Source organism: Camelus bactrianus, chromosome 6, assembly GCF_048773025.1.
Source record: "Camelus bactrianus isolate YW-2024 breed Bactrian camel chromosome 6, ASM4877302v1, whole genome shotgun sequence".
In the NCBI taxonomy this organism is placed as follows: Eukaryota; Metazoa; Chordata; class Mammalia; order Artiodactyla; family Camelidae; genus Camelus; species Camelus bactrianus.
Window position 1 is genome coordinate 91486194 of NC_133544.1, and position 23513 is coordinate 91509706.

The 23513-nt window shown below is 47.3% G+C and overlaps 4 protein-coding genes and 4 non-coding genes across 13 annotated transcripts in view; 6 read left to right on the forward strand and 2 right to left on the reverse strand.

Annotated features, from left to right (window-relative positions):
* ZWILCH (zwilch kinetochore protein) overlaps positions 1-3849 on the reverse strand; it is a 37874-nt gene extending 34025 nt beyond the window's left edge. The window contains exons 1-2 of one of the 2 annotated variants that reach the window (XM_010955568.3): positions 3569-3849; positions 481-532 (exon numbers count right to left, since the gene is read on the reverse strand). In XM_010955568.3, coding sequence (XP_010953870.1) covers positions 481-532; positions 3569-3699 — 183 coding nt within the window. In that variant the 5' untranslated portion in view covers positions 3700-3849. The remainder of the gene's footprint in view (positions 1-480; positions 533-3568) is intronic. The other variant, XM_045516945.2, reaches the window with a different exon arrangement.
* A 201-nt stretch (positions 3850-4050) lies between these two features.
* On the forward strand, positions 4051-8867 carry RPL4 (ribosomal protein L4). The gene is made up of 10 exons (XM_010955768.3): positions 4051-4167; positions 5547-5718; positions 5914-6020; positions 6287-6425; positions 6844-6968; positions 7228-7357; positions 7646-7802; positions 8074-8157; positions 8268-8388; positions 8490-8867. Exons 1-10 carry the CDS (start codon positions 4165-4167, stop codon positions 8775-8777), a joined length of 1326 nt encoding a protein of 441 aa, XP_010954070.3. The 5' UTR covers positions 4051-4164; the 3' UTR covers positions 8778-8867.
* Positions 5767-5837, forward strand: LOC123617041 (small nucleolar RNA SNORD18). Its single transcript, XR_006725130.1, has one exon. It is a non-coding gene; the product is annotated as a small nucleolar RNA SNORD18 (small nucleolar RNA).
* On the forward strand, positions 6127-6225 carry LOC123617043 (small nucleolar RNA SNORD16). Its single transcript, XR_006725131.1, has one exon. It is a non-coding gene; the product is annotated as a small nucleolar RNA SNORD16 (small nucleolar RNA).
* LOC123617039 (small nucleolar RNA SNORD18) lies at positions 6684-6753 on the forward strand. The gene has a single exon (XR_006725127.1). It is a non-coding gene; the product is annotated as a small nucleolar RNA SNORD18 (small nucleolar RNA).
* On the forward strand, positions 7431-7501 carry LOC123617037 (small nucleolar RNA SNORD18). Its single transcript, XR_006725126.1, has one exon. It is a non-coding gene; the product is annotated as a small nucleolar RNA SNORD18 (small nucleolar RNA).
* A 148-nt stretch (positions 8868-9015) lies between the features above and the next one.
* SNAPC5 (small nuclear RNA activating complex polypeptide 5) overlaps positions 9016-23513 on the forward strand; it is a 33599-nt gene continuing 19101 nt past the window's right edge. For 2 of the 5 annotated variants that reach the window (XR_012507738.1, XR_012507739.1), the window contains exons 1-4: positions 9016-10181; positions 11403-11492; positions 12283-12422; positions 19340-19481. Coding sequence is in view for 3 of the 5 variants with exons in the window: in XM_074366291.1 (XP_074222392.1) it covers positions 10092-10181; positions 11403-11492; positions 12283-12405 (303 nt within the window). In the remaining 2 variants the exon portion in view is untranslated. Of the gene's footprint in view, positions 10182-11402; positions 11493-12282; positions 12423-15805; positions 16644-19339; positions 20204-23513 lie in introns of those variants that run through there. The other 3 variants (XM_074366291.1, XM_074366293.1, XM_074366292.1) reach the window with 3 other exon arrangements.
* Positions 14980-23513, reverse strand: part of MAP2K1 (mitogen-activated protein kinase kinase 1) — a 68003-nt gene continuing 59469 nt past the window's right edge. The window contains exons 7-11 of the mRNA XM_074366286.1: positions 21120-21321; positions 19794-19858; positions 17082-17143; positions 16639-16684; positions 14980-16006 (exon numbers count right to left, since the gene is read on the reverse strand). Of these exons, the coding sequence (XP_074222387.1) occupies positions 15893-16006; positions 16639-16684; positions 17082-17143; positions 19794-19858; positions 21120-21321 (489 nt within the window). The 3' untranslated portion in view covers positions 14980-15892. The remainder of the gene's footprint in view (positions 16007-16638; positions 16685-17081; positions 17144-19793; positions 19859-21119; positions 21322-23513) is intronic.

Below are 23513 nucleotides of genomic sequence, written 5' to 3' on the forward strand. Positions count from 1 at the left end.
CAAGTGTCCACCAACTGGTGAATGGATAACCAAACTGCAGTACATCCATACAATGGAATACTGTTCAGCAATAAAAAGAGATGCATTACTCATACACACAACTACATAGCTGAATTTCAAATGCATTATACTCATTGACAGAAGTCAAACCCCAAAGGCTACAAACTGTATAGATTCACTTATATGACATTCTGGAAAAGGCAAAACAGAAGACAGAAAACAGATTAGTGGTTGCCAGGGACTGGGAGCAGGGAAGAAGGGTTGACTATAAAGGGACACCAGGAGATTTTTGGAGGCGATAGAAATGTTCTGGATTACAGGGGTGGTTATATGACTGAATACATTTGTAAAAACTCATAGAACTTTACTCAAAAAGGGTGAAATTTACTGTATGTAAATTAACTTCAATAAACTCAGCTGGTAAACACTCACAATTTTCAGATGATTGAGTTGTTTAAAAATCAAATAAACTGTTCGTACCTCATAGATAAATGGGTCTTTACAGATTCCTTTCTTCTCCTCATTAAATTCCCTGAAATGCAGAAGAACCACAGGTAATAAATAAAGCTACAGTATTCTGTCATTTAAACTCTGGAGTTAGTTATCACTTTCTCTCTGCATGACACCAGAGAGAAAAGCAAAATGCTAAGTATTCATGGCAGCCCTAAAGTATACTTGGGAAGAGAGAAAAAGGCAGAAAAAGAGTACTAGGTTATCAAGGGAAGAGAAAAAATAGATGTGGTAGAGATTAATAGACAGCTGCCCAAAACTGGGTACAATTGCTTCTAAGAGACAGCAGGAAATTTGGCTGCCTGCCTCCTGTATCTTTTAAAACACACTACCAGTTACTATGGAAATGTAATTCACTACATGACTTTTTGGAAGTAAAAATGACTGGATTCTGATCTGCCACCGAATCAGTGTGTAACCACAGAGAGGTTTTTTAAGGGTCCCAGGCCTTAGATTTCCATGGCTGAAATGGAAGCATTGATCCTGTTTTCATAAGCTGTTACCAAAAAATCAGTAAATTTAATAATGTTAAACAATTTCCTGTCTCAAATGTAAGCACAAAACTCTAAGATACTCAATAATTATCATTTTATTCAAGAAAGCTGATCCCAAAGCATGTAAACTACAAACTATTCACATACCAAAACGCACATCAGCCTGATCTCTGAAGGAGAAAACTTAAGAGTCCTAAAGGAACCCAAAGGAACAGTTTCAGGAAACCATATATTATTTCATCTACTCTATGACTCATTGAAATAAAAGCTAGGGCTGAGACTGATTCACTTTGGCCATTTTGGACAAGATTATGATTTATTCTTATAGATGTTTATCTTTTGTAGACGCATAACTGAGGGATGTTATTCAATCAATCATTCAACAGTCATTTCTCGGGTATGTATACTATAGGCAGACACTCTGGACAAAAAAATGGTGCCTGTCATTCTGGTAAACAACGGAGTATTGCCCGCCATCAAGCCATCAGCCACTGCAGCTGCCCAGTGCACCCTGAGGGGAATTCAGGAGGGAGAAAAACAGGACACTGGCCCTAGACAGTTCAGGTGCTTATCAAAAAAGTAAGTTCAATGAGCCCAGACTCTTACATCTTCCCATAAACAGAAAAGCACTAAAATCATTAACCTGAGACATCTGTTTTTGTGATTAGCAGTACACCTTTGATGTTCAACTACACAGGTTTTTGGTGGGTTTTTCAAATTTTTGTTTGTTTTCAGCAAAAACTCTTATATATATATCCTGGCTCCTCCTTTACCTCTTTGGAACAGTTCCTCACAGCTATTTGAGAGGCCAATTCCCAGGCTTTGGTCCTCACTAAGGTCCCTAAATAATATAACTCAACTTTTCAGCGTATTTCTTTCTTCAGTCGGCAGTTCTTCCTAGATGTCCAAGATAGGAAACAAATGCATGGTTCCTGGTTCATAGTCTTGACTCAGTCCAACTAGCAATCCAATGGTTACAAAATCCGAGTGATGAATGCCCCAACAGAGGCGAGTGGAGGTGCTGCGGTGGCACAAAGGAAGAGATTTTGCTATAGGATTTGAACCTTATTCTATAAGCCAAGAGGAGCTCACTACAAGATTTTAAATGGGAAAGACCTCTCTGACCTTCTGATGTGGAGGCAAGAAACTCATAGGCCAGGAAGATAGCTGTGAATAACTTGTAGCACTTCAAAGAAGTGATGGTGGTGAACAAAACAGGAGGGAGGGAGGGAGAACAAGGGCACCTGGGGACTGGCTAGATCTGGTGGGGGTGGGGATGATGGAAAAAAGAAGTCACAGTCTTGGACTTGAAACTAACTCAGAGGCAGAATTCAGGAAAATGTCAGGCTTCACGGAAAAGATGAATTCGGTTTTCCACATATTGACTTTGAGGTCTTATTTGCAAATTCCCAATAGGCAGGTGGCTACACAGGCATTGTGAGGGATTCAAGAGAAGAGACTTTTGGTGCTTACAAGTGGAGAGAAAGACTAACACCTATAAAACAATTGGGAAATATAAAAGGTCTAAATAAAGTTGTATCAACAAGAGACTGGTTAAATAAACACAAAATAGCCATACAATGAAATATTATATAGCAGTTAAAAACAATGACAGATCTATAGGCTGTCATACTGAAAGCTGTCCAAGACACTGTTAGTTTAAAAAAGCTTGTGCTCTTTCTATAATGTTGGAAAAAACACTGACAAGCATAACCACTTTCGTAAGCAGGAAAAAAAAGCAATAAAAATAAACAATGAAACAGTATGGCATTTAGAAAATAAGGGGTTAGATTACAGCAATGGTTATCAAGCTGTGCTGTCAGGCCAGCATCATGTTTCACCTGGAATTTGTTAGAAAGGCAAATTCTTTGGCCCCACTCAAACCTACTAAATAAGAAACCCTGAAGTGGGACCTACAATCTGTGTTTTGGTAATCTGCCAGGTGGTTCTGATGCACGCTCAAATTTGAGAACTACTGGATTAGACTTTTACGGTGAATGCAGAACTGAGTGGAATCCCCTTTGGTACTAGTACTTCACTATAGGAATAAAATAAAATGAAACAAAAGTGGCTTAAAGAGCCAACACACCAACACGTTATCATTATAACTGTTGCTCATGTGATAACTATCTTGAATAGACTATAACAATACGAATCACACCAGCACGGCTTTCAAAAGGTGAAGCATGTCAACATCTAGTTTTCTCTATCCTGGGAGGTGCCGCTAACATACCACAAGTTGAGCATAATTATCTGAGTGAATAACGCGCCCCTTGGAAAACTTGTCACCTTTCACCTCGAGTGACAGCGTACGTCTGTTTTCTCCTAAACAGAATTATAAGCAAGCCCCACAGGGCCAGTTCCACCGTGGAGCAGGTACCCAGTCTATCCCCAGCTCCCAGACCCCAAGAAAACTGACTGAGTCTTCAACAGAACGCGCCGTTGGAAACTGACAAAATGCGAATCCCCAAGGCTGCAACAAGAGGCTCGGGGCGGGGATCGAGATACCCCGAGGGAAAAGTGCTGTCCTAACAGCCAAACCAAAAGCAGAGGCTAAAACTCACTGCAGGAGACGAGCGTAGAACTCCTCAGCAGCTCGGTTCATTCGAGGCCACATCACGCCCTTGGTTAGTTTAACTGCAGACCCGAAACTGCCAAACTGAACTGCGCGCCAGATGCTGACGCCCGGGGTCATAACCCCCCGCCGGGACTACTTTTACCCCAACAGGCCTCGTTTGTCGAAAAAGTTAAATTTTTGCTTTAGCGCACACAACGGCCTTTCCTGTCCCAATAGTTTTCCACTCCTGTGTGAAAAAGTTAAAATAAGTTGTACTGGTTGAAGGGAAAGAAACTTCGTCTCGCGAGAGTTGGCCATGCCCCCTTATGGATTACTCCGCGAAAAGGAGTCCCTCGTTTCTAAGAGCTCTTTTTGGCTTTGAAACTCAATAGATACAGTAGTTTGACGCATATAAGGAGATACTACGCTATTTTTTATTTTTGTATAGTGGTAGAGAGATATTTTGTCTCTCTGGATTGGTTCTGAGGCGGGGCAGGGTGGGAGACGAGTTGAAGGTTACATATACAGTGGGAGTGCTACGCACTTCCTTTTCCTGTGGGAGCCGCCGGGTTGAGAGGAGCGTGGCTCTCTCCTCTCCCCGCCATGGTGAGTGGAAGTCCTTTCCGCTTGGCTTTCCTGTGCTATCCTGGCTCGGCAGGAATGGGCTTCGGGGTTCGGGACAAAGGATCTTTAGGAGAGGAAGCGAGAAAAACGAGATGGGGACCCGAGGTGTCTGTTTGTGGCTGGGGCCTGGGTAGTGCGGCTCTATGGCAGCCATCTTAGACGCAACGTGTGCGAGCCGGCGCTGGGCGCGCCTGGAAGCCACCCAGGAGGACCCTCAGGTCGTTCTCGGGCGCAGAGAGACCTTTGGAATTCTAGTTTCTCTTGCATCTTAGAAGGCATGGGTTCCACTGAAGACTTGGAAATTCGCGGGGCTAAGACTGAATCTGGGTGAAACAGTCAATTTGGGGCCTTGTATCTTCCTGCCCTGTTTAATAAGGAGTATTTTCACCTTAAATAGGTATCATCAAAGACAAAAAATTGTATTTTCTTTTTATTCCGAATTATTGTATGTTCAGTTTAAGAATTGTTTCTGAAAACATTCTAGTTTTCTTGCCTTAAAAACCAGTTTTTGTGTATGTACTGCATTTCCACACATAACGTCTGTATGTGTGCCGTGTTCCCTGGGGAGTTCAGTGAACAAAATAGGCAAAAAGCACTCTCTTTATGATGCTTGGGTGGTACTTAGTTGGACAGAACAGATGAACTGTTCAGTGGTGGTTAAGTGCTGTCGACTTAGGGAATTGGAGAGGAGGCAGTAATTGGGCTTCGAACAGAGTAATCAAGAGAAACCTTAAGGTGGCCTGAAGGAGATGAGGAAGAGTATCAGGTAGACGACTTGTTACCTTAGGGGTAGCAGGGGGCTGGCCCTGATTGTATGTCTGAATATCTGCAAGAAAGTATGGGAGGTGAGATTGAGCAGGTGGTGTAGTCACCCTCTGGGCCTTAGTTTACTTTCAGGTAAGTCCTTGGAGAAGATTGAACAAAAATTAACATGGCTGGTGATTATACTAGTTAGTTTTGGAAGGTGTGTTTGGAATGGGATGAAGAGGGCAAGGATGGATGTTTGGAGGAGTAGAGCAGTGGTAGATAAAGATTTGCTGACATTTGGGATGAAAGTTCGGAATGTGGCATTGAACGGCGTTTTCAAACTGTACAGTATGGTTTTGGTCATTTTGCTTTGTAAGACTTGATTTGAAAGTTTAATGACGAAGCATTCTCTTTGATACTAATAAAAATTAATGTGACAGAACCTGAGAATTTTGTCCTTCAAGTATTGATATTAAGTGTTGGTAAGTTAGTCTTTGTCTTCGGTGAAAGTGTTATCTACCTCACCAAACTATGTAACAATGTTTAATGCTTTTGTTGCATGAGAAGCATGCCTTTACGTTGCTTGTAAACAAACATTTCTTCCTTTTACCCAGGCGTGTGCTCGCCCACTGATATCAGTGTACTCTGAAAAGGGGGAGTCATCTGGCAAAAATGTCACTTTGCCTGCCGTGTTCAAGGCTCCCATTCGACCAGATATTGTGAACTTTGTTCACACCAACTTGCGCAAAAACAACAGACAGCCCTATGCTGTCAGTGAATTAGCAGGTACGGATTAAGATCTTTCATGGGTTGATGTTTTAAGAGCTACTTCACAGCGGTGATGAAATTCCACTCCATTGGTCCGTGTTTCTGAACCACATGATTTTCCTGGATGTTCTGATGCTGTTTGCTACCATGCATCATTGTCATAGAAGAGTATGGTTGGGTAGCTAAAGCTTGTGTGTTTCTTGCCAATTTCAGGTCATCAAACTAGTGCTGAGTCTTGGGGTACTGGCAGAGCTGTAGCTCGAATCCCCAGGGTTCGAGGTGGTGGGACTCACCGCTCTGGCCAGGGTGCTTTTGGAAATGTATCCTTTGAATACTGTGTTAAGGTTAAACATTGCTCCAGACAGATTAGAAACCAGGAAGATTTTTCTGTCAAATTAAAGACAAGTTACTACATTAGGTTTTGCTTGCAATGATGTCGTAATTTGCGTCTTACTCTGTTCTCGGCGACAGTTGCCTGCTGTCAGTAAGCTGGTTCAGAAGACTGACGAACATTCTTACTGAGCAAGACATAACCTGTTTTTAATTCTTAAAATTTGAGAAATGTGATTCTTGACTGGGAAAATAGATGTGTCGTGGGGGGCGCATGTTTGCACCAACCAAGACTTGGCGACGTTGGCACCGGAGAGTCAACACAACACAGAAGCGATATGCCATCTGCTCTGCACTGGCTGCCTCGGCCTTACCAGCGCTGGTCATGTCTAAAGGTTTGTGATATTTTATATTCTAGGAGTCATATAAAATACCCCTTTTTTCGCTTCACCTGAACTTTTTTGTTGGTGGTGATAGCCTGTGTGAAATCTCTTCATCCCAGGGTGCCCAGCTGAATTTCCCTCTGCTAAGTTATGGCTACTTCAGTTTAACAAGTCATTAGTGAATACCATGGAATTGGGGGACTAATTCAAAATAGTGATTTGGTGTATTAGAAAACTTGCCTTTTTGTCATATTGCCTACTCTTTAACAGTCAAAATGATGAGATTCCACTTAATTGGTCCGTGTTTCTGAAACGCATGATATTTGGAAATTCTGATTTGGTAAATTGTGTACTGTTTTGCTTTTGTGGGTTAGATTCAATTTTTTAAGACTTTCAGGGTAAGCAGGTCAGTGTTAATTGATTTTGTCAGGTCATCGTATTGAGGAAGTTCCTGAACTTCCCTTGGTGGTTGAAGATAAAGTTGAAAGCTACAAGAAGACCAAGGAGGCTGTTTTACTTCTGAAGAAACTTAAGGCATGGAATGATATCAAAAAGGTGGGTTTTGTGGTCCTTCACAAAAATTCCAAAAGATTACTGGAGGGATAGTGTGACTGAACCTTGGTGGATATGAGAGCAAGGACTCGACCATGTTACCTGTGTTTGAATCCTGACTGCCGTTCATCGCTGTGTGTTAGTGTTAGGCAAGTCATTTGTGCCTCCAGATTTCATCGTCTGTAGACTGAAGTTTTTTTTAATGTGAAGATCTATTTTAGAGATCACATCTCAATCAAGATACCAAACCTTACTTTGTCAGGTCTATGCCTCTCAGCGAATGAGAGCGGGCAAAGGCAAAATGAGAAACCGGCGCCGTATCCAGCGCAGGGGACCCTGCATCATCTACAATGAGGACAATGGTATCATCAAGGCCTTCAGAAACATCCCTGGTAATTCTTGCACCTCTTACATGTTTCTTAATGACCCATTGACCCATGCTATCTATGCAAGCCTACTCAGCTCTTATTATGATGAGATTCCACTTTATGGTCCGTGTTTCTGAAACACATGATTTTTGTGGAACTTCTGATTCTTGGCTGAATGAGTGCACCGTTAATGGTTGAAATTCATGCTTAAAATACCTCTCAGGTGCCTTGTATAACACGTAAGCCGTAAAGATGATTTGTGTTTCTTCTGTTGAAATACAGCCTTCCTAATTATCCTTTTCCCTTTAAAAGGAATTACTCTGCTTAATGTAAGCAAGTTGAACGTTTTGAAACTTGCTCCTGGTGGGCATGTGGGGCGTTTCTGCATTTGGACTGAAAGTGCCTTCCGCAAGTTAGATGAGCTGTATGGCACGTGGCGTAAAGCTGCCTCCCTGAAGAGTAACTACAAGTGAGTGTAGATCATGACCACAAATGTGGATGCTGTGGATGCTGTTCACAGTTGGCTTGTATGTTTTCTAAATACTGTCGTTTCCCCCTTGTGTGCAGATGCAATGTGCTGAAATGATGAGAGACTCCAAGAAGTGATAGTAGGGTGGGAATTCTGGCTGAATTCTGAAGGGCTTAAGTGGTTAAAAATCATCTTTTGAGGTTCATGTTCTTTAGTCAGTTAATGAGAAATAGAAATTGAGGCTCTGTTGTCAACATTTTTTTTTCTTTAGCCTCCCCATGCACAAGATGCTCAATACAGACCTTAGCAGAATCTTGAAAAGCCCAGAAATCCAAAGAGCCCTCCGAGCACCACGGTAAAGTTGTGATACCTACAGTAATTCTCTTCCACGGCCTCATGTTATTTGGTTATTTCACGAATGTGGGTCGTTGTAAATAAACTGTTAATATATCTACCTTTTTACAGCAAGAAGATTCATCGCAGAGTCCTGAAGAAGAATCCACTGAAAAACCTGAGAATCATGTTGAAGCTAAACCCATATGCAAAGACCATGCGACGGAACACCATACTTCGCCAGGCTAAGAATGTAAGCTATAATTTGGGTTTTCCTGATAATGCTGAGTTTTTGGTTTTTTTTTTTTTTTTTTAAGAAAGATTTGACTCTTACATCTTCCTAATCTGTTGCAGCACAAGATCCGAATGGATAAAGCGGCAGCAGCACTACAAGCCAAATCAGACGATAAGGGGGTTCCAGGCAAGAAGCCTGTGGTGGGAAAGAAAGGAAAGAAGGTTGTTGGTGTTAAAAAGCAGAAGAAGCCTGTGGTGGGAAAAAAGGCTGCAGCGACCAAGAAGCCAGCAGCTGACAAAAAGCCAGCAACTGACAAAAAGCCTGCAGCTGACAAGAAGCCAGCAGCTGATAAGAAGCCAGCAGCTGACAAGAAGCCTACCACAGAAGAAAAGAAGGCTGTTGCATAAACTTAAATTTGTTTATTCCGTGGAGGTCAAGTTATTTTGGACAGCTAAGTTTGAATAAAGTTCTGATCAAAGTGGTAGTGAGAAACATGACTTGGATATGTTGTGTAAATCTTGGTTAGAATTTTTTCACTGGCATTTTTTGCTGTACATAATTCAAGCCTTTTAATTAAAAGTTCCATTTTATAGTCTAGTGTAAAATGGAGCATTGGATATATACTAAGTACGTGAAGTTTAATGAGGGATGCTCCATAAATTGGGAGATGTAAAATCCATTTTCTAAGTAACAAAATGTTTCTTGAGAAACGGATGGGTTAGAAGACTGTTTCAGAAATAGGGAAGCTCTTAGGATTTAGCCTTCTCTCCCCAAAGTGGAAAAAAAACACTGTCAAATCTGTATGGAATTTCATCCATTTTCCATTCAGTAATCACAAAGGGCAGAATCAAAATACATGTTTAAGTACAGCAGTAAGAGGTAGTTCACTCAGAAATGTTACAACCTTACGTGATAGAATACAATTGATGGAGGAAATAAATACTTGCTCCTCCCCCTTTAATACCTGGAACCTTGGTGTGAGAAGTGCCGTGTTTTTCCACAACCATTTGTGTTTCAGTAGGGGCTGAATATGTTGGCCAAGTATGCTTGTGCAGACAATGTGTCCAAACGTTTTTCCCAAATCTGCCATCATGCTTTATTACCTTAGAGGTGACCTGTCCTTCCCTACGTCTGGTCTCGTGTCAGGGTCTTGTTCTTGCATCTGGTTTGTTTACCATTTGGCAGTCTCGTTAAAATCCACAGCTGGGGTGATCTATCCTCAAATTTGCAGGTCAAGAGGAAGTTCCTTAGCATAAAGCACCGTTCCCTTAATCTTCCTGCTCTAATTTGCCGTAGTCTCCTGGGAAACCACTTAAACGTGCCTGGGAAACCTTGCCTGCATAACGGCACAGGGGGGGCTCCTGGACCGCTGTACCAGACGCTGATGTTAGTCTGGCCTTCAAGTGGGTCTGCAGCTTTCGTGGGGCTAAAATACCCAGTTCTGCAGCGCCACTGGAAGAAACGCGTTGAACGGCGAGCTAGCTGACCATTGTTCTCTCCAGGCCTTTTACAGCCCCAACGCCCTTCGCTCTAGGAATCCTCACCGAGTTTTGCTTTTTGCTTAAGAGCCCGTTTGCCCGTTGCAGCAAGGAGCGACGAGGAGCGACGAGCACCGACGCCAGCCGGAAGCGCCCGCCCTGCTCGCTCTTCCGTTTCCGGTGGCGCGGAGGCCGTGGCGTCATCGCTGAGCGCCCGGCCGGCGGCCCGCGTGAGGAGAAGAGATGCTGAGCCGGCTTCAGGAACTGCGCAAGGAGGAGGAGACGCTGCTGCGCCTGAAGGCGGCTCTGCACGACCAGCTGAACCGGCTCAAGGTGACCCCGCCGCCCCCCGCCCCTCCATTCCGCCGTCCGCCTGCTGCCGGGTAGCCCTTCCTCACCGGGTCTTGCCGGCCCGACATGGTGGCTGACAGCACTTGGGGGGCTGGTTTTGAGATTGTGGGTCCACCCCTCAGAGAATCTTGATCCTGCAGGTCTAGGCTGAGGCCCAGCAATCTGAGTTTGGCGAGTACACCACCCCAGGCCCCGGACCCCCACAGCCCCGTAAACACAGGCGGCCCGCACCACACGCTGAGAAGGGCGACCTCCCGAAGGCTCGCCTGGACCTTTCCTGCCCGCCGTCCTCGCCTCCCGAGCCCCTGCAGCATCTCCTAGCTTCTCTTACTAGCTAGTACCGGGGCTGGAAGCGGCTGTGGTATCGCACAGCCGGCTGACTCGCGGGTCCCCCTACTGTGCGAAGACAGACCGCGAGGCCCTGGGAGAAGAGACCTGTCACGGAGTAGTTCGCGGTAGCTTTTCTTCCCGGGTCTGTTACCGACTCCACGGCCCTAACGAGGAGTCAAGATTAAAACCCACCAGGGCCATTTCTCAGACCTGTAGGGAAGTCACCTTCTTTAGCCCCAGTGAGGTGCTCCTGATAATCCCTGCTCCTCACCCTTCAGGATCTTTAAATCCAAGTGAGATGAGGGTTATGAAAGCCCTTCGTAAACTGAGAAGCATTGTCCAACTGCGACATGTCAAAATAGTTCAGTCTCCCTCAGGACGCATGTAGCGGCCTGTGCTTCATGTTGTGTCACCACAGCACGTGTACAGCTGCCTGCGTGTTGATGACAACACCGCCAAAGCCGAGATTCCTTTATGCTCCAGGAAACTTCCATTTTCCATTCTTCCTACCTTCACTCGCTCATTACTGGGTAGACAGGCTCGGGCCTGTGGAATCAGAAGGCCCCTGGCTTTATTTAGGGCACACTTCTGTCTCCCCTGAGTGGCTTGCTCTGGTGGAGTGAAAGCCTTGGCTCAGCTGAAACAGCTGTTCACCCTGGAAGAAAGGGGCTGGAGGCTTTCTGTGCTCTTTCCTTAAGAGGCAGGGGGAGTTTGAGGAGCCTCCCCACTTTCCTCTAGAGCTTCACATAGATTAGATTACACTGTTTTCAGTTCCTCTCATGATGCCGACCTCTTACAGCGTGCTCTGTGAATTTTACCTCCATCAGTAGCCCAGTGACAGTAAGGAAAGTGTCCTCAACTCTTCTTTTCTAGGTTGAAGAACTGGCCCTCCAGTCAATGATTAGTTCTAGAAGAGGGGATGAGATGCTGACTTCTCAGGCTGCACCTGAACAGTCACATGATGTAAGCTTAATCAAGGGTGGGCCCCGAGGGAGAAGGCAAAGTCCGCTCTGCTCTTAGGCTTCTTGGAGGTCAAAAGTTGTAAATTGCATTGTCAAGCCCAAAGGACTCTGGGAAGTGCTGATAAGAACTTTCTAGTTTAATAAACTGGCTGGTCTGTATGACTGTTTTAAACAGGGAACAGCCCACCTATCTACCAGCTGGCTACACTTTGGTTGATTTTCCTGTTATATTGCCAACACCTTCCTAGTCATCCATTCTCTCCAGTCACTCCAGTGAACCTGGGGAGAGTGTGGAGATCTTTGTAGGAACATGTCAGAACTCTTGCTGCTCTGAGAATAAGTAAGCTTAGGATTCGAAAATAGAGTGTAGCTTCAACTCCAAAGCCCAGTGCTAAAAAATGAGTTCTTGTCCTCATCATGTCCTTGTCTCACCAGATGCCCCCAGGTCAGTCAGTAAAACCATCTCTCTAAATATACCACATTTGATTAGTTCTCTCAGATGTGTTAAGCGTTTTTAACTATTTGAGAGCAGCACACCATAGCCAGCATAATTTTTATGTAAGAACCATGTTTGTAAGTCAAGTAACATTCTATCAAATCTCTGGCATTTATTCTGCTCCCATTTTGGCAGTGGGGGTCAGAGTAGAATTTGGAGAAATAGGAAGAGTGGCCACACCTGCTAGTGGGAAATATTGGCGATGAATATGCAATTGAGATTTTATTTTGAAACATTAAGAACTTGTTTTGAGGCCAGTGTTCTTGCTACTAAAACATAGTGTCCTTGACCAAAGCAGATGCTGGTGCATGTAGACAATGAAGCATCCATCAATCAAACTGCACTGGAGTTGAGCACAAGGAGCCATGTGCCGCAAGAAGAAGAGGAAGAGGAAGAGGAGGAGGAATCAGATTCCTGAAGGGGCGAAGAGCCGGGGTTAGTCAAACAAATTAAGCTCTAAGTCTCAGGAACTTTCTCTTAGTTCTTGCCATGGGCCCTGTGGCCTGCTTTAAAAGGAAGCAGGAACTTCAGTAGGATGTGGATTTGTAAGAATGGTTCCATCAGTAATTCAAGTTTCAGAAGGCTTTAACAAAACTTAGGGACATGCAGAGACGCAGTGTCTCAGTATTGAGCAGTATGTGTGCTGCTGTGTTTATGTTCTGGTCAGATTCAGTAACTGTGTTCAAAACAAAACATTTCCTCTGAAATGCTACTGAGAAAGTCTGGCATTTGCAAAAAGGGCAGAGTTTAAAGACGGCCGTCCTTTCCCATCAACAATGCCTCTTTTAAGAAAACCAATTAAAGGCTGTTTGCATGCCATTGAACCCTTGTGAGCAGAGCAAGGCCACAGTCTGGGAGAGAAAGAGGACAAAGAGGAGGACAGAGAGCCACTTGAGAGCACAAGCTGTTGCCACCTCCCAGTGACATCGCAAAACACTGGCTGCTAACATGCTTTGTGTGGCCATCATCACAGCTAGGTTGAGACATCACTGGTAAAATGTGCTTAGAAATAAATCCTAGATAAATAGCCACCTTGCAGCTTGCTGCTTTCCAGACAGCAAGAGAGACGAGGCTTAGTTCCTCCCCTGGGTGAACAGCACAGCAGGATGCTTTAAACCCTACTGCTGGACTCAGCAAATGTGCCATTGAAGCAGGACCACTAGGCTTGGGAGACTGGGTTTTTATAATAAAGAGATGACAGTTACAGAATAAGAGTTGTTAAACATCATGTTTGAAAAAGGTTTATTTCTGCATACTGTCCCTTTTCCACTAAGTGTACAGTTAAGTAGTTGCTTGGTTTTGTAAAAGTAATATGCTCTGGCCAAGCAACAGAAAAGCCAAACAAAACACAGACAAACTCCTCAAGCAGGACACTTTACCTAACTGCCCCACAAGAGCGCTTGGACATACCCGTCAGTCAACATTTCATTAATGTTATTTTGAGCTACTCTTACAGGAAATAGCCAGAAGTTTAAATGAGCGTGTTTCTTGGAAAACACCAGTGTGAAAATTTATTCTGTGACAAAAAGCATCAAAGTATACAGTTTGGGGTCTAATTTAAAATACGAGCATGGGTTTTTAAGAGCTGGAAAAGTTGGGTGTGAGTTCTAGCTCGACCACTTACTGGCCACTTGCCTCTTTGCAGCTCTCGCTTTCCCAGCTGTAAAGTCGGAGTCTTGGTATCTGCTCTAGCAGTTTCAAAGGGTGGTGTTAGGTGCTCATGACATAGCATTTAAAAATGCAGCTATTACTGGTGTCTCAGGAGGAAGTCTGAGGAGGGAGTTTGGCTTGGGGAACTCAAAACACAGCAGGACTGAGGCTGGGAACAATCATTCTTGAGAACGTGATCATTCTTGGTGAGAATTACTAGGGAAAAATCTTTTGACTTTGTGTGTCTGTGTGTGTGATTGGAGAATTTAAAATATCCCTCAAGACAGTGAGCATGAGAGTGTTCAGATCCTAGCAGACACCAAGTTACACCGTTCCTTCCTCCTCAGATGCAGTTTGAGCATTTTAATGTGACATTCTCAAAGCTGGTGGCATCTTCTCTGTTAGTAAAAGACCCCGGGTGTGAGGAGGGTATGGGTCTGAAACCTCTTCTTAACATTTGCATGTTGAAAACTTACATTAGACTGTTGATACAGAACAAGTGTTCTCACCTCACAGCGAGAAAACACTGACTGGCCGAGGCAGCTGTATATATAGAACTGACTAGGTGTTAAAATCCTGGCTGGATCCCAGGCTCTGCTATACAGAATGGAGCTACCTGCTCAGGAGATTTACCCAAGTTCTGGTTTTAATTTGCAAGTGAAATAGGCCTTTTATTTTAAAAATACATATTTACTTTGGCTTTCTATCACCTGGTCTCTCAAAGAAGAAAACGAGGGGAGAGGTGCTGACCAGGCAGCCTCACATACACCTAAATCTCAGAAGTCTTTTTTAAAGAAAGAAGGGAGGCCATCTGGGACATGGCTTTGTTTTCTGTGACTTCACTCCATCCCACAAGCATGGTAAAGCCAGTGCCAGGCACATCTCTCCTCTCCAGGAAGGTGTGTCAGGTGTAACTGGTAAAGAGGGGAAGCCATTGCCGGGTGGAGCAAAGCAGCACGGGACAGTCCCCGGCGGAAGCTCGAGCGCCACCCAGGCCCTCCTGTGGGCGTGCTGGCCACCCCCTGAGCCCACCCCCAACTACTGCCGTCCCATAATGAGATGGAGGGAATTGATGAGATCTAGTCACAGGTCCACAGAAAGGGTGGTTGGAAGAGTCACAAATAAGTGTGTTTGGTGAGAATTGGACGAAATCCACAGATTAGAATTACAGGAAGTGTCATTAGTCCAAAGCCCTGAACTGGTCCTCGGTGTGGTATTTCCACCTTCCGGCCTCCTGCCTGTCTTTGCCTTTCCCCTCAATAATGTGTGGCTAAATCATTTGATTTCTTATGTACTAGAGACATTGAAAATCCTACCACAAAAGTAGAAATATCTTTCATCCTTGGAATTTGATAGTATATTTATTAGAATAAGAGAGTAGATTTGTTAAACATCTGGATTAAAGTGGTAAAAGGATTTTCATACAGTTTTTAGGCACTATACACACTTGTTTACAATAGCATCAGTACTTGGGTTTGGGGAAAGATAAATCTCATACATTTTAATGCCTTGATCCATTTATAATATTCAAAGTAACTCCACCATTTTAGAAACACGAATCCAAACTCAGACATATCACTAAATATCTCAACATGGTATATTTAAAAATAAATATAGAAATACAACCAGAAGTCTACAAATCACCACAGCAGACAGACTGGTGAAGCCCCAGCTATCATGGCAGTGAAGGGCCCTGGCTAGATTTTGATGGAAATTGCTGAACTCTACACCAAAAGCAAAAACATAATAAAATATCATGATACACACTTTCTGATGCTCATTTTCATAGCAGCAAAGCATGCTTCACATGCACTGCCTGTGAAGGATCTCACAAGGCCCCATCCTACTCCGACAGAAAGAAGGTGCGCTTGGCAAGAAGGAAGTACCACCAGGTGTCAAAGGATCCTGAAAATAGGGGGCGGCTAGCCAGTCACGGTGCAGGAGAGCAGTGCAATTTTCAGTAAGAATGACTACCCACAGTCACCAGAGTTTCACTGTAATTCAACACTGCACATGTTTTGATCATCGACATACACAAAAATAGCCCCAAGCACAAAGCCAATCCACTTAGGGGAGTAACAATCGTGATGAGAATAAAGACAATAATATTCAAATGACATGAAGAGAATTTTGGCACATGCTGTGTTCTTCCTCATCCTTTGTCATAGGTGAAGTGCACGTCTGAACAGAGACAGGCATGGGAAAGGGGCCCGAGCGCAACACGGCACGCCCCGCGCGGGGACTCTTCCCGGTGCTTAGACGCCAGCTGCGTGGGTGGGCGTGCTGGGCTGGTTAAGGCCGATGGTGGAGCAGAGCCAACCTGCAAAATCCACTTCCTCAGCATCAGATCTCTTGATGAAAGCGTGAACCTGTGTGCGAGGAAATGGAGACAAAGCATGTTGAAGACCCAAGAAGGAAAATTCAGGAGTCCTGGGCCTAGAGGTTGTGCTGCCTTTGGAAGGAGCTCCCAGAGCTTGGCAGGGCCAGCTGCAGGCCTGAGACAGACCCCGCTGTGCCCGGCTTTGCTGGCCTCGCCCTCCCCTGAGCCCCCTCTCCGGCGCTGGGGACAGTGGCCCTTCCCACAGTGCCTCACAGGGTTGCTGAAGGAACAAAGAAACTGATGGACTTGAACATGCATGCTCCACTGACCAGGCTACACGGCATGTGAGTTCACACAGTTACTTCCCACTCCTCCCCCTGCACCAGTTAGGAGACAGGGAGTTACTGGGGGAGGGGCTGAATATAAGATAAGCCAGTCAGTGCTGGAAAAAGGCCCTTCCTTTCCCTGGACTCCCTCCCTCTGCAGGGTCATCCCAGCTTTTCCTCTGAACTGATGGGAGGACAGGAGACACGCTTGGTATCCTGCGGCCCCCAGGTCAGCTGGGCCACAGTGCAGGCAGAGCAGCAAGGGCTCAGGAAGGACTGGATGGATGACTGGCAGAGACGGAGAACAGATCAATAAGCAGGTGGCAGTGTAAGAATCGGAAATAAATGCACTTACCATGAGTTGCTTCAAATCTGCTCTCTCGGCGGGGTTTTTTATTAAGCTTAAAGGAAGAAAGATAATGTGAGAGCTACTGCCTGGCGCTGGGTCTAGCTCAGATTCCTGATGTGTGCCTGCCCGTCCGCCCCGCGCCCCACAGGCTCCGAGGAACAGTGCCTGCGCCTTTCCTTCGTTTCTTAGCACAGAGTCACGCCCGCCTTAAGTTAATAAATGCTTGCTGAATTAAACTAAGGCCAGGAGGCGGTATGCCAGCCCCTGGCCCCTGCCCAGCAGATGTGGCGCGCAGCCGCTGTCTGCCCCCTGCTGTGCTCAGGCCGCCTGGGTCCTTGTGCTCTGGGAGGAGGGTAGCAGCTAAGGGGTCCTCAGGGGGGAAGGGAAAGCTGGCGTGAGGAGCCTGATAAAACCAAAGTACCCTTCCAGAGACCAAGGAGGTGACTTACCATTTATTCACAAAATCTTGAAATTCCAGACTGAACACTCCACTGGGCAGTTTTGGTGGAGGCTGCAAATACATGTGAAGACATAACTGCCTGGCTTCCTGTCCTGCCCGTCTCTCCCCTCCCCACCTGGCCCTGGGCGCTGCTGCCCTCATCCAGCCAAGGAAAGGCAGGGGTGAGAGGCCAAGGGCTGCTACCAGGTCACCCCATGGGAACCATCGGTCCCACAAGCCAGTGAGAACTGCGGCCAAGTCAGTGTTCTGACCGCTCCCTTGTCTAGTGACTGAATAAATCACTGTCCCTCTCTGAGCCGTTGACCCTTGTATGAAATGAAGGAGGTTGGGCTTAACGCTCTCTGGGACCACTCGCAGCTCTGAGGCTGCCCCACTGTGAACCCAGGAGTGCGGCAGGGAAGCACAGCCAGCAGTTGGAGCAGCAGCAGCCAGGGGACGAGCAAACCAGGCACAGTCCAGCCCGGACGACCCCTGCGGAGGTCACAGACAGCTGGCGAAGTAAGAAAATGCTTACCCCAGCCTGAGCGCTGAAGGAGCACGGAAAGGTTAATGGAACATTAACTGGCAGAGGGTGGGGTCAGGAAGAATGTTCCCTGCACGCTCACTGCAGCAGTGAGGTGGTTTGCAGGCATCGGGCGAGAACACTGGCAGTGGCTCTCGTCTTTCCAGGCTGCACGGTGGAGGTCACAGGACCAGGCCCCAGGCCACCCTGCTCATGGGCCACACGGCCCCAGGAAGTGTCCCCGACCCTTCATGTGACCTCTGCTGGGACTGTGTGCAGCTTCCTTGTGAGCTGACTCCCAGACACTGCCCAGGATGTCCCTGCTCTGATGTGTTAACACAAATTAACAGGTGACTGGAGGCAAAGTTAAACACTGACACAACCCTGAGTGCCTTATCAGAACAGCAGATAAATCAGCCTGATCTGAGGTCAGGGACTAAAACCCAGCTCTTGGGGCCCACTGTGCAGACTGTCCCTGCTGCTGAGGGGAATGAAGGGAACACTGGAGGGACATGCCAGCAGCAGGCCAGCCACCTTGACCTCCAGAGGCCAGGCCAGGCCGCCTGAGCCGGAGGGGGCCGGGGAAGGGAGGGCTGTGCGCCAGCAGAGTGAGGTGCAAGCACCTGTCCTGCAGCCCAGCGTTCCAGGAGGTAGGGGATGGGGGCCTGGGTGGGTAGGCACTGGGAGGAGCTGGTGGGAAGGAGGAGCACTTGGTGGGAAGGGCCTGAGCTGCTTTTCAGCTTGGAGCCTCACTTTCCCCTCAGTTTCCTATATGAAGAGGATGATGAGGGCAAGCTGGCCCACAGGAGCAGTGCTGGATCACTCGCAGACAGTGAACGTGGAAATAGGGAAGGGAGCAGTGCACACCAGGAGCCGGGCAGCTATCCGACCTCAGCCATCCCTTCCCTTACTTCATGTGGCTCCCTCCCAGCACCGCCAGCTTAGGTCCCGGCAAGAGAGGACGGCTTTCCTGACTGACACTAATGCAACACTCCGCCTGCCCGGAGTCCTGAGGCAGCCTGGATCAGACCCTGGACTTCCTTTCCGTGTCCCACGGTGCTCAGTGCAGAGCTGTGTAGACAGTAACATGAGCTGAGTTAAGCTCCCTAGTAGACTGTCAACCAGTGACCATGGTTTTTTAACTGCTGGGGTGAACCAGGGTTTCCCCTGTTGAGTTTATAGTGGACAAGGGGACCTTTTTGAGCCTTTGGGGGTATGGTTTTAGGGAGCAATGAAGTATGAAAAGTGATTCCACTTGACTTGTCTCTAGGAAGAAGAGAACGGGGTGATGCCCTTTACCATGCATCTCAGCCAAGGAGGGGCCTCCAGCTGCCTCCCAAACAGGCCAGAGCTTGCCCCTTCTCTTCCTCCACCCACGCTGCTCCTGCTGCAGGGGTGCCAGCCCTGCCGTCTGAAATCCCTCCTGACCTCCAGCGCCTCCAGCCCTGCCCCACCCTCCTCTGAGTCCATAGCTTCCCGCTCCCCTAAACTCACACTTGATGAATACTTGTCAGTGTCTTCTCTCACTGATTAAATCACCTGTGATCCCACCACTTCAAGATAACCACTGTAAATATTTCTTTCCAGACTTTAGATGCATATATCTGCATGCACAGATTTTTTTTTTAAAGAACTGACCAGAGCATACATACTGCTTTGTAACCTACTACTTTCAGGTAACAATTTAGTGACTACTTCCCACGTCTGTTTCTACACTGCTACTGCGTATGTTCATTGCTTTACAGGGAGAAGACCGCGCACTGCAGTTGTATATGCATTTGCTGTGTCTCCCCCACAAAATCTAAGTCTTCAAGACTGGAGACCTGTTTTTCCACTTTTGGATCCCCCACCTCGTTCCTACTGCCACCCGACAGTGCTCAGCACATAGTAAGTGCGCAAGGATGCTTGGTGAATGGAGGAATGAGAATGTAAATGGGCGGGGGGAGGTTCCTGGATCTGAGGGGAGGAGGGAGGGACTCAGAGCAACCTAAAGATGGTCCCTGGAAAAGGACTTCTGCAGCCGCTAAACCAGCCACTCAGTTCCCAGAGCGTGATACACGAAGCAGGACACACAGATCCTGGAGCCCAAGCTGCCCATGTTGTGGGAGCAACACAGGTTTCCCGGACAAATCAACTGTGAGTTTTTCCTTCAGAGGAGCAAGTAAATTCCAAGGTCAAAGAAGCTACGCAGTACCTTACCTCATTGACTATGTAATCCAACAACTCGAAGATTGCCATGGGAGGCCGGCTGTCCATTCCATAAGCTACAAATGTTATAAGAAGAAAAAAGAAAATGCTTCTCAGAAACACACAGGAGGTTATCGGCCAATATGAGGCTGGGGGTTGGGCATGGATCCCAGGGACGTGAACAGAATCGTGGATAATAAAGACACAGAAGAGCCACAGATCAGGCCTGAAAACGGGACCAGCGAAAGCCACAGTCAGCTTGCCTGGGTATGAGGCCGGGCTCTGCCACAGCTGAGGTTTTTGACCGTGGGCAAATGTTTTTGCCTAGTTTTGAGTTTTGTAAAATAGAGATGGGTAAAAATTATGTTCGCCCTTCCTCCTTCATTAAAAGAGGAGCAAATGAGATAATAACTAAATAACTAGCAAGGACTTAGTTTTAATTCTCCCTGAACTTGGCCTCTTCCTTTTACACCCCAGAGTCACAGGCCCACCTGGGGCCACAGCCACCAGCCCCTCCAATGGCCCGCCATCGGCTGTCCGTGCCCCCGTTTGTCCTTTCATGCTTACCCCCCCATGGGGACTAACGGAGGTAAAGACCAGATCGCCCTGCTTGGACACGGACGTCCTGGCAGGATAACATTACATCAGAGGATGATGGGTGGGCCAGGCTCCTCCAAGTACCATGTTTACTTTATGGTTCAGAGAGGCAGGCGGACCTGCACGCACAGTGCTCACCACCTCAGAGTCAGACGAGGCTGCTTACCAGGCTATGTGGCAAGTCTAGCACTCTATGCCTCAGTTTCTTCATATCCAAAATGGAGATTACAATAGTGCTCACACCCGACTGCTGTTAAAATTACATAATGCGAGGCAAATCCATGGAGACAGAAAGTAGATTGGTGGTTGCCAGGGGGTTGAGGGTGGAGGGAGCTGGGAGTGACTGCTAATGGAGATGGTTTTCTTTGGGAGCGGGTGCTGGAAATGTTCTTGAATTACATAGGGGTGATGGTTGCACAACATGGAGCAATATACTAAAACCCACCGAACTGTACACTTTAAAATGTGCATTTTGTGTTATGTGAATTTTATCTCAATAAAAAGTCACGACTTATAAAAATCAGGTAACACATATAAAGTGCCAAACGCAGTGCCAGGAACATAGTCAGCACTCGGCAAGGGGCAGGAAGTTGTTGGTAAAACAGTAATTTCCTACACGTGGAGACCCCTGCGCTGCTTCCCGCTTTGTCCTGGCATCCAGAGACAGGGAGTCAGCCCTCCAGAGACCTCTGACAGTCAAGGACCACCCGCAGTCCACGCCGGGTCACACAGGCCACTTACAGCTGAGGGGCCTCCCGGGGGTCCGTGGCCTGGGCGGGGTCTCAGCCGCGTCTCCCTCCACCTGGCACCCAAACATCAGCTCCAGCTCCTTGGCATCTGGAGGAGGGATGGGATACCTCCCAACCGCCATCTCAACCAGAGAGAGCCCCATGCTCCAGATGTCCGACTGCACCGAGTAATGAGTCCCCTGGAGCCTTTCTGGCTGCAGGAGAAACAGAGAGTTACCACCTGTGAGCCGGCCTGGGCCCACACAGAAGAGGGATGGGCGAGTCCTCGTGAATGCCTGCACTTCCCGCCCCGTTGAGGTGCTGCGAGAGAGTGGGCTGTCCTGCCTGGTCCCAGCCCTGCGTCTGCTGATGCATTTTATCTTCCTCTGCCTCTTCCTCTCAGGAGCTCACATCCTGTTCCAGGACCTCCACTAACCTCTTTCTGGCTTCCCACCTGTCCCTAAATATTGTGTTTACCCAATCCTAGCTGGCTCCTATGGCTCTGACCCCTCCTAACTGCTGTCTTCCCTGTAACCTGCCCTGAACTCGCAGCATCCAACCCAGCCAGACCCTGGCTGCCACTTCAGCTGTGGCCCAGCTTTACCCGGCCTGGTCACTCACTGTCTTGCATGTGCAGGACAGCTTGTCCAAGCCCAGCTTGAGAGGCTCATCTTGTTACCTGAGTCCAAAACATGAAGCTTCTGGAGCCTGGGTCGTGAATGAGGTATGCAGTGGGTAGAAAGAACACTGGCCTTGAGAGTGAGGAAAGCTGAGTTCTCAGACCAAGCTCTGCCACTGACTCACTGTTCCTGAACAACATGGAATGGCAGAAAAGGCAGAGGATCTGGGGTCAGGAGACTTAGGTTCAAGTCCCAAGCCTGGGACTTATAAGCTACGTGATCCTGAGCCTCAGTTTCCTCATCTATAAAATGGGGCTAATGATAGCTCCATAACAACATAACAAAATAGCTGCTCTACTGACCAGGGTACTGAGAAGATCAAATCAAATGAAAATGTGTATCAGACGTTGCAAAATGCTATACAAATAGGAGTTGTTATTGGTGGGAAGAGTCAAAGAGAAAAAAGTATACAGTGCTATACAAAGCGTTGTTTTTACTGAGCATTAACTGAAATAGCACATGTATTTCAAGAAGCCTATAAAAAAACTTTATTCTGACCGTCATACATTTATTTAGACATCAAATTAACTTCTCCTATAGGAGTTTTCACTAACTCCCAACACTGGACTATTTTGGAACTGACCATGTAACTACAAAAACCAAACCCACTAAACCCTGGATCAGTAAGTCCCAGGGCCTGTTAACTGATTTTGAGTGTGACGGTTGGCAGCTGAGTAGCCCAGGGTACTAGCCGCTCAGTTTTCAGACACTGAGGGAAGAAGCCGATGAGCCCGCGAGTTTCAGATCTCTTGAAGACTGCAGGTCACTGGAGGGGACGGGGTGGGGATGTGGGTCAGCACTGGGTCAGTCATGGTGCCAGTGGCTGAGTCACGGTGTAGGGAGGGACAGGCAAGAAGAAATGAGGATGTGAGCATAACTTTCCACACAGGGAGGCCGGGGTAGCTGTCTTACCTAAGAGGCAAGTGACAGCGTGCAAAGGGGGACTGACTGGCAGGGAGGGAACGTGGCTTTCAACCCCAGCTCTGCAAGGTGAAGTGGGCAGGTCACTTCACCTCCCTGAGTCTAGATTTCCTCATCTCTAAAATGGAAACGTTAATCTTTACTTCATGGACAACCATACAGATCAGGATGTGGAGGTGCTTGAAAGAGTGCACATGAAAACCTACAGGCTAAGTTGCCCTGGTCCCCTGTGTGGCCCCTCCAATCCGTTCCAGCTCTTCCTTCCCCCTCCAGGAGGACGGCCCACTCACCCTAACCAGGCCCCTCTGTCTGCCCCACATCAGCACTCACCCAGAGCTACGTTTCCTCTTTGTTAGCCATTTACCCACTCATTCGGTCAACCAAACATTCGCCAGCTCACCAAGCATTCCCTGAGCACCTACCATGTGCCGGGCCCCAAGCCAGACCCTGGGGACAACAGAGACACCTATGGCCCCATCTCTGCCCCTAAGGGAACTCGCTGTATGCGGGCAGCAAGAGAACATGCTGATGCTGCCATGGGCATGCGGGCAGCTGCACACAGAGCTCTGGTGGCAGTGGGAGCCGGCCGAGCTGGAAGCAGAAGGAAAGGCCCCAGTGACCGGGGGGTCAGCTGGACTAGAGCAGAGACTCCAGCCAGGGAACCAGGCAGGGGTGCTGTGGTGAGAGATGGGCAGTCCTCGGAGACGTGCAGCGAGGAGGGGGAGAGAGGCTGCACTGGGGAGACAATTCTGAACAGACTCACGGGAGCAGGGGGCCACCAGATGCTGAAAGGATGGGGAGCGGGA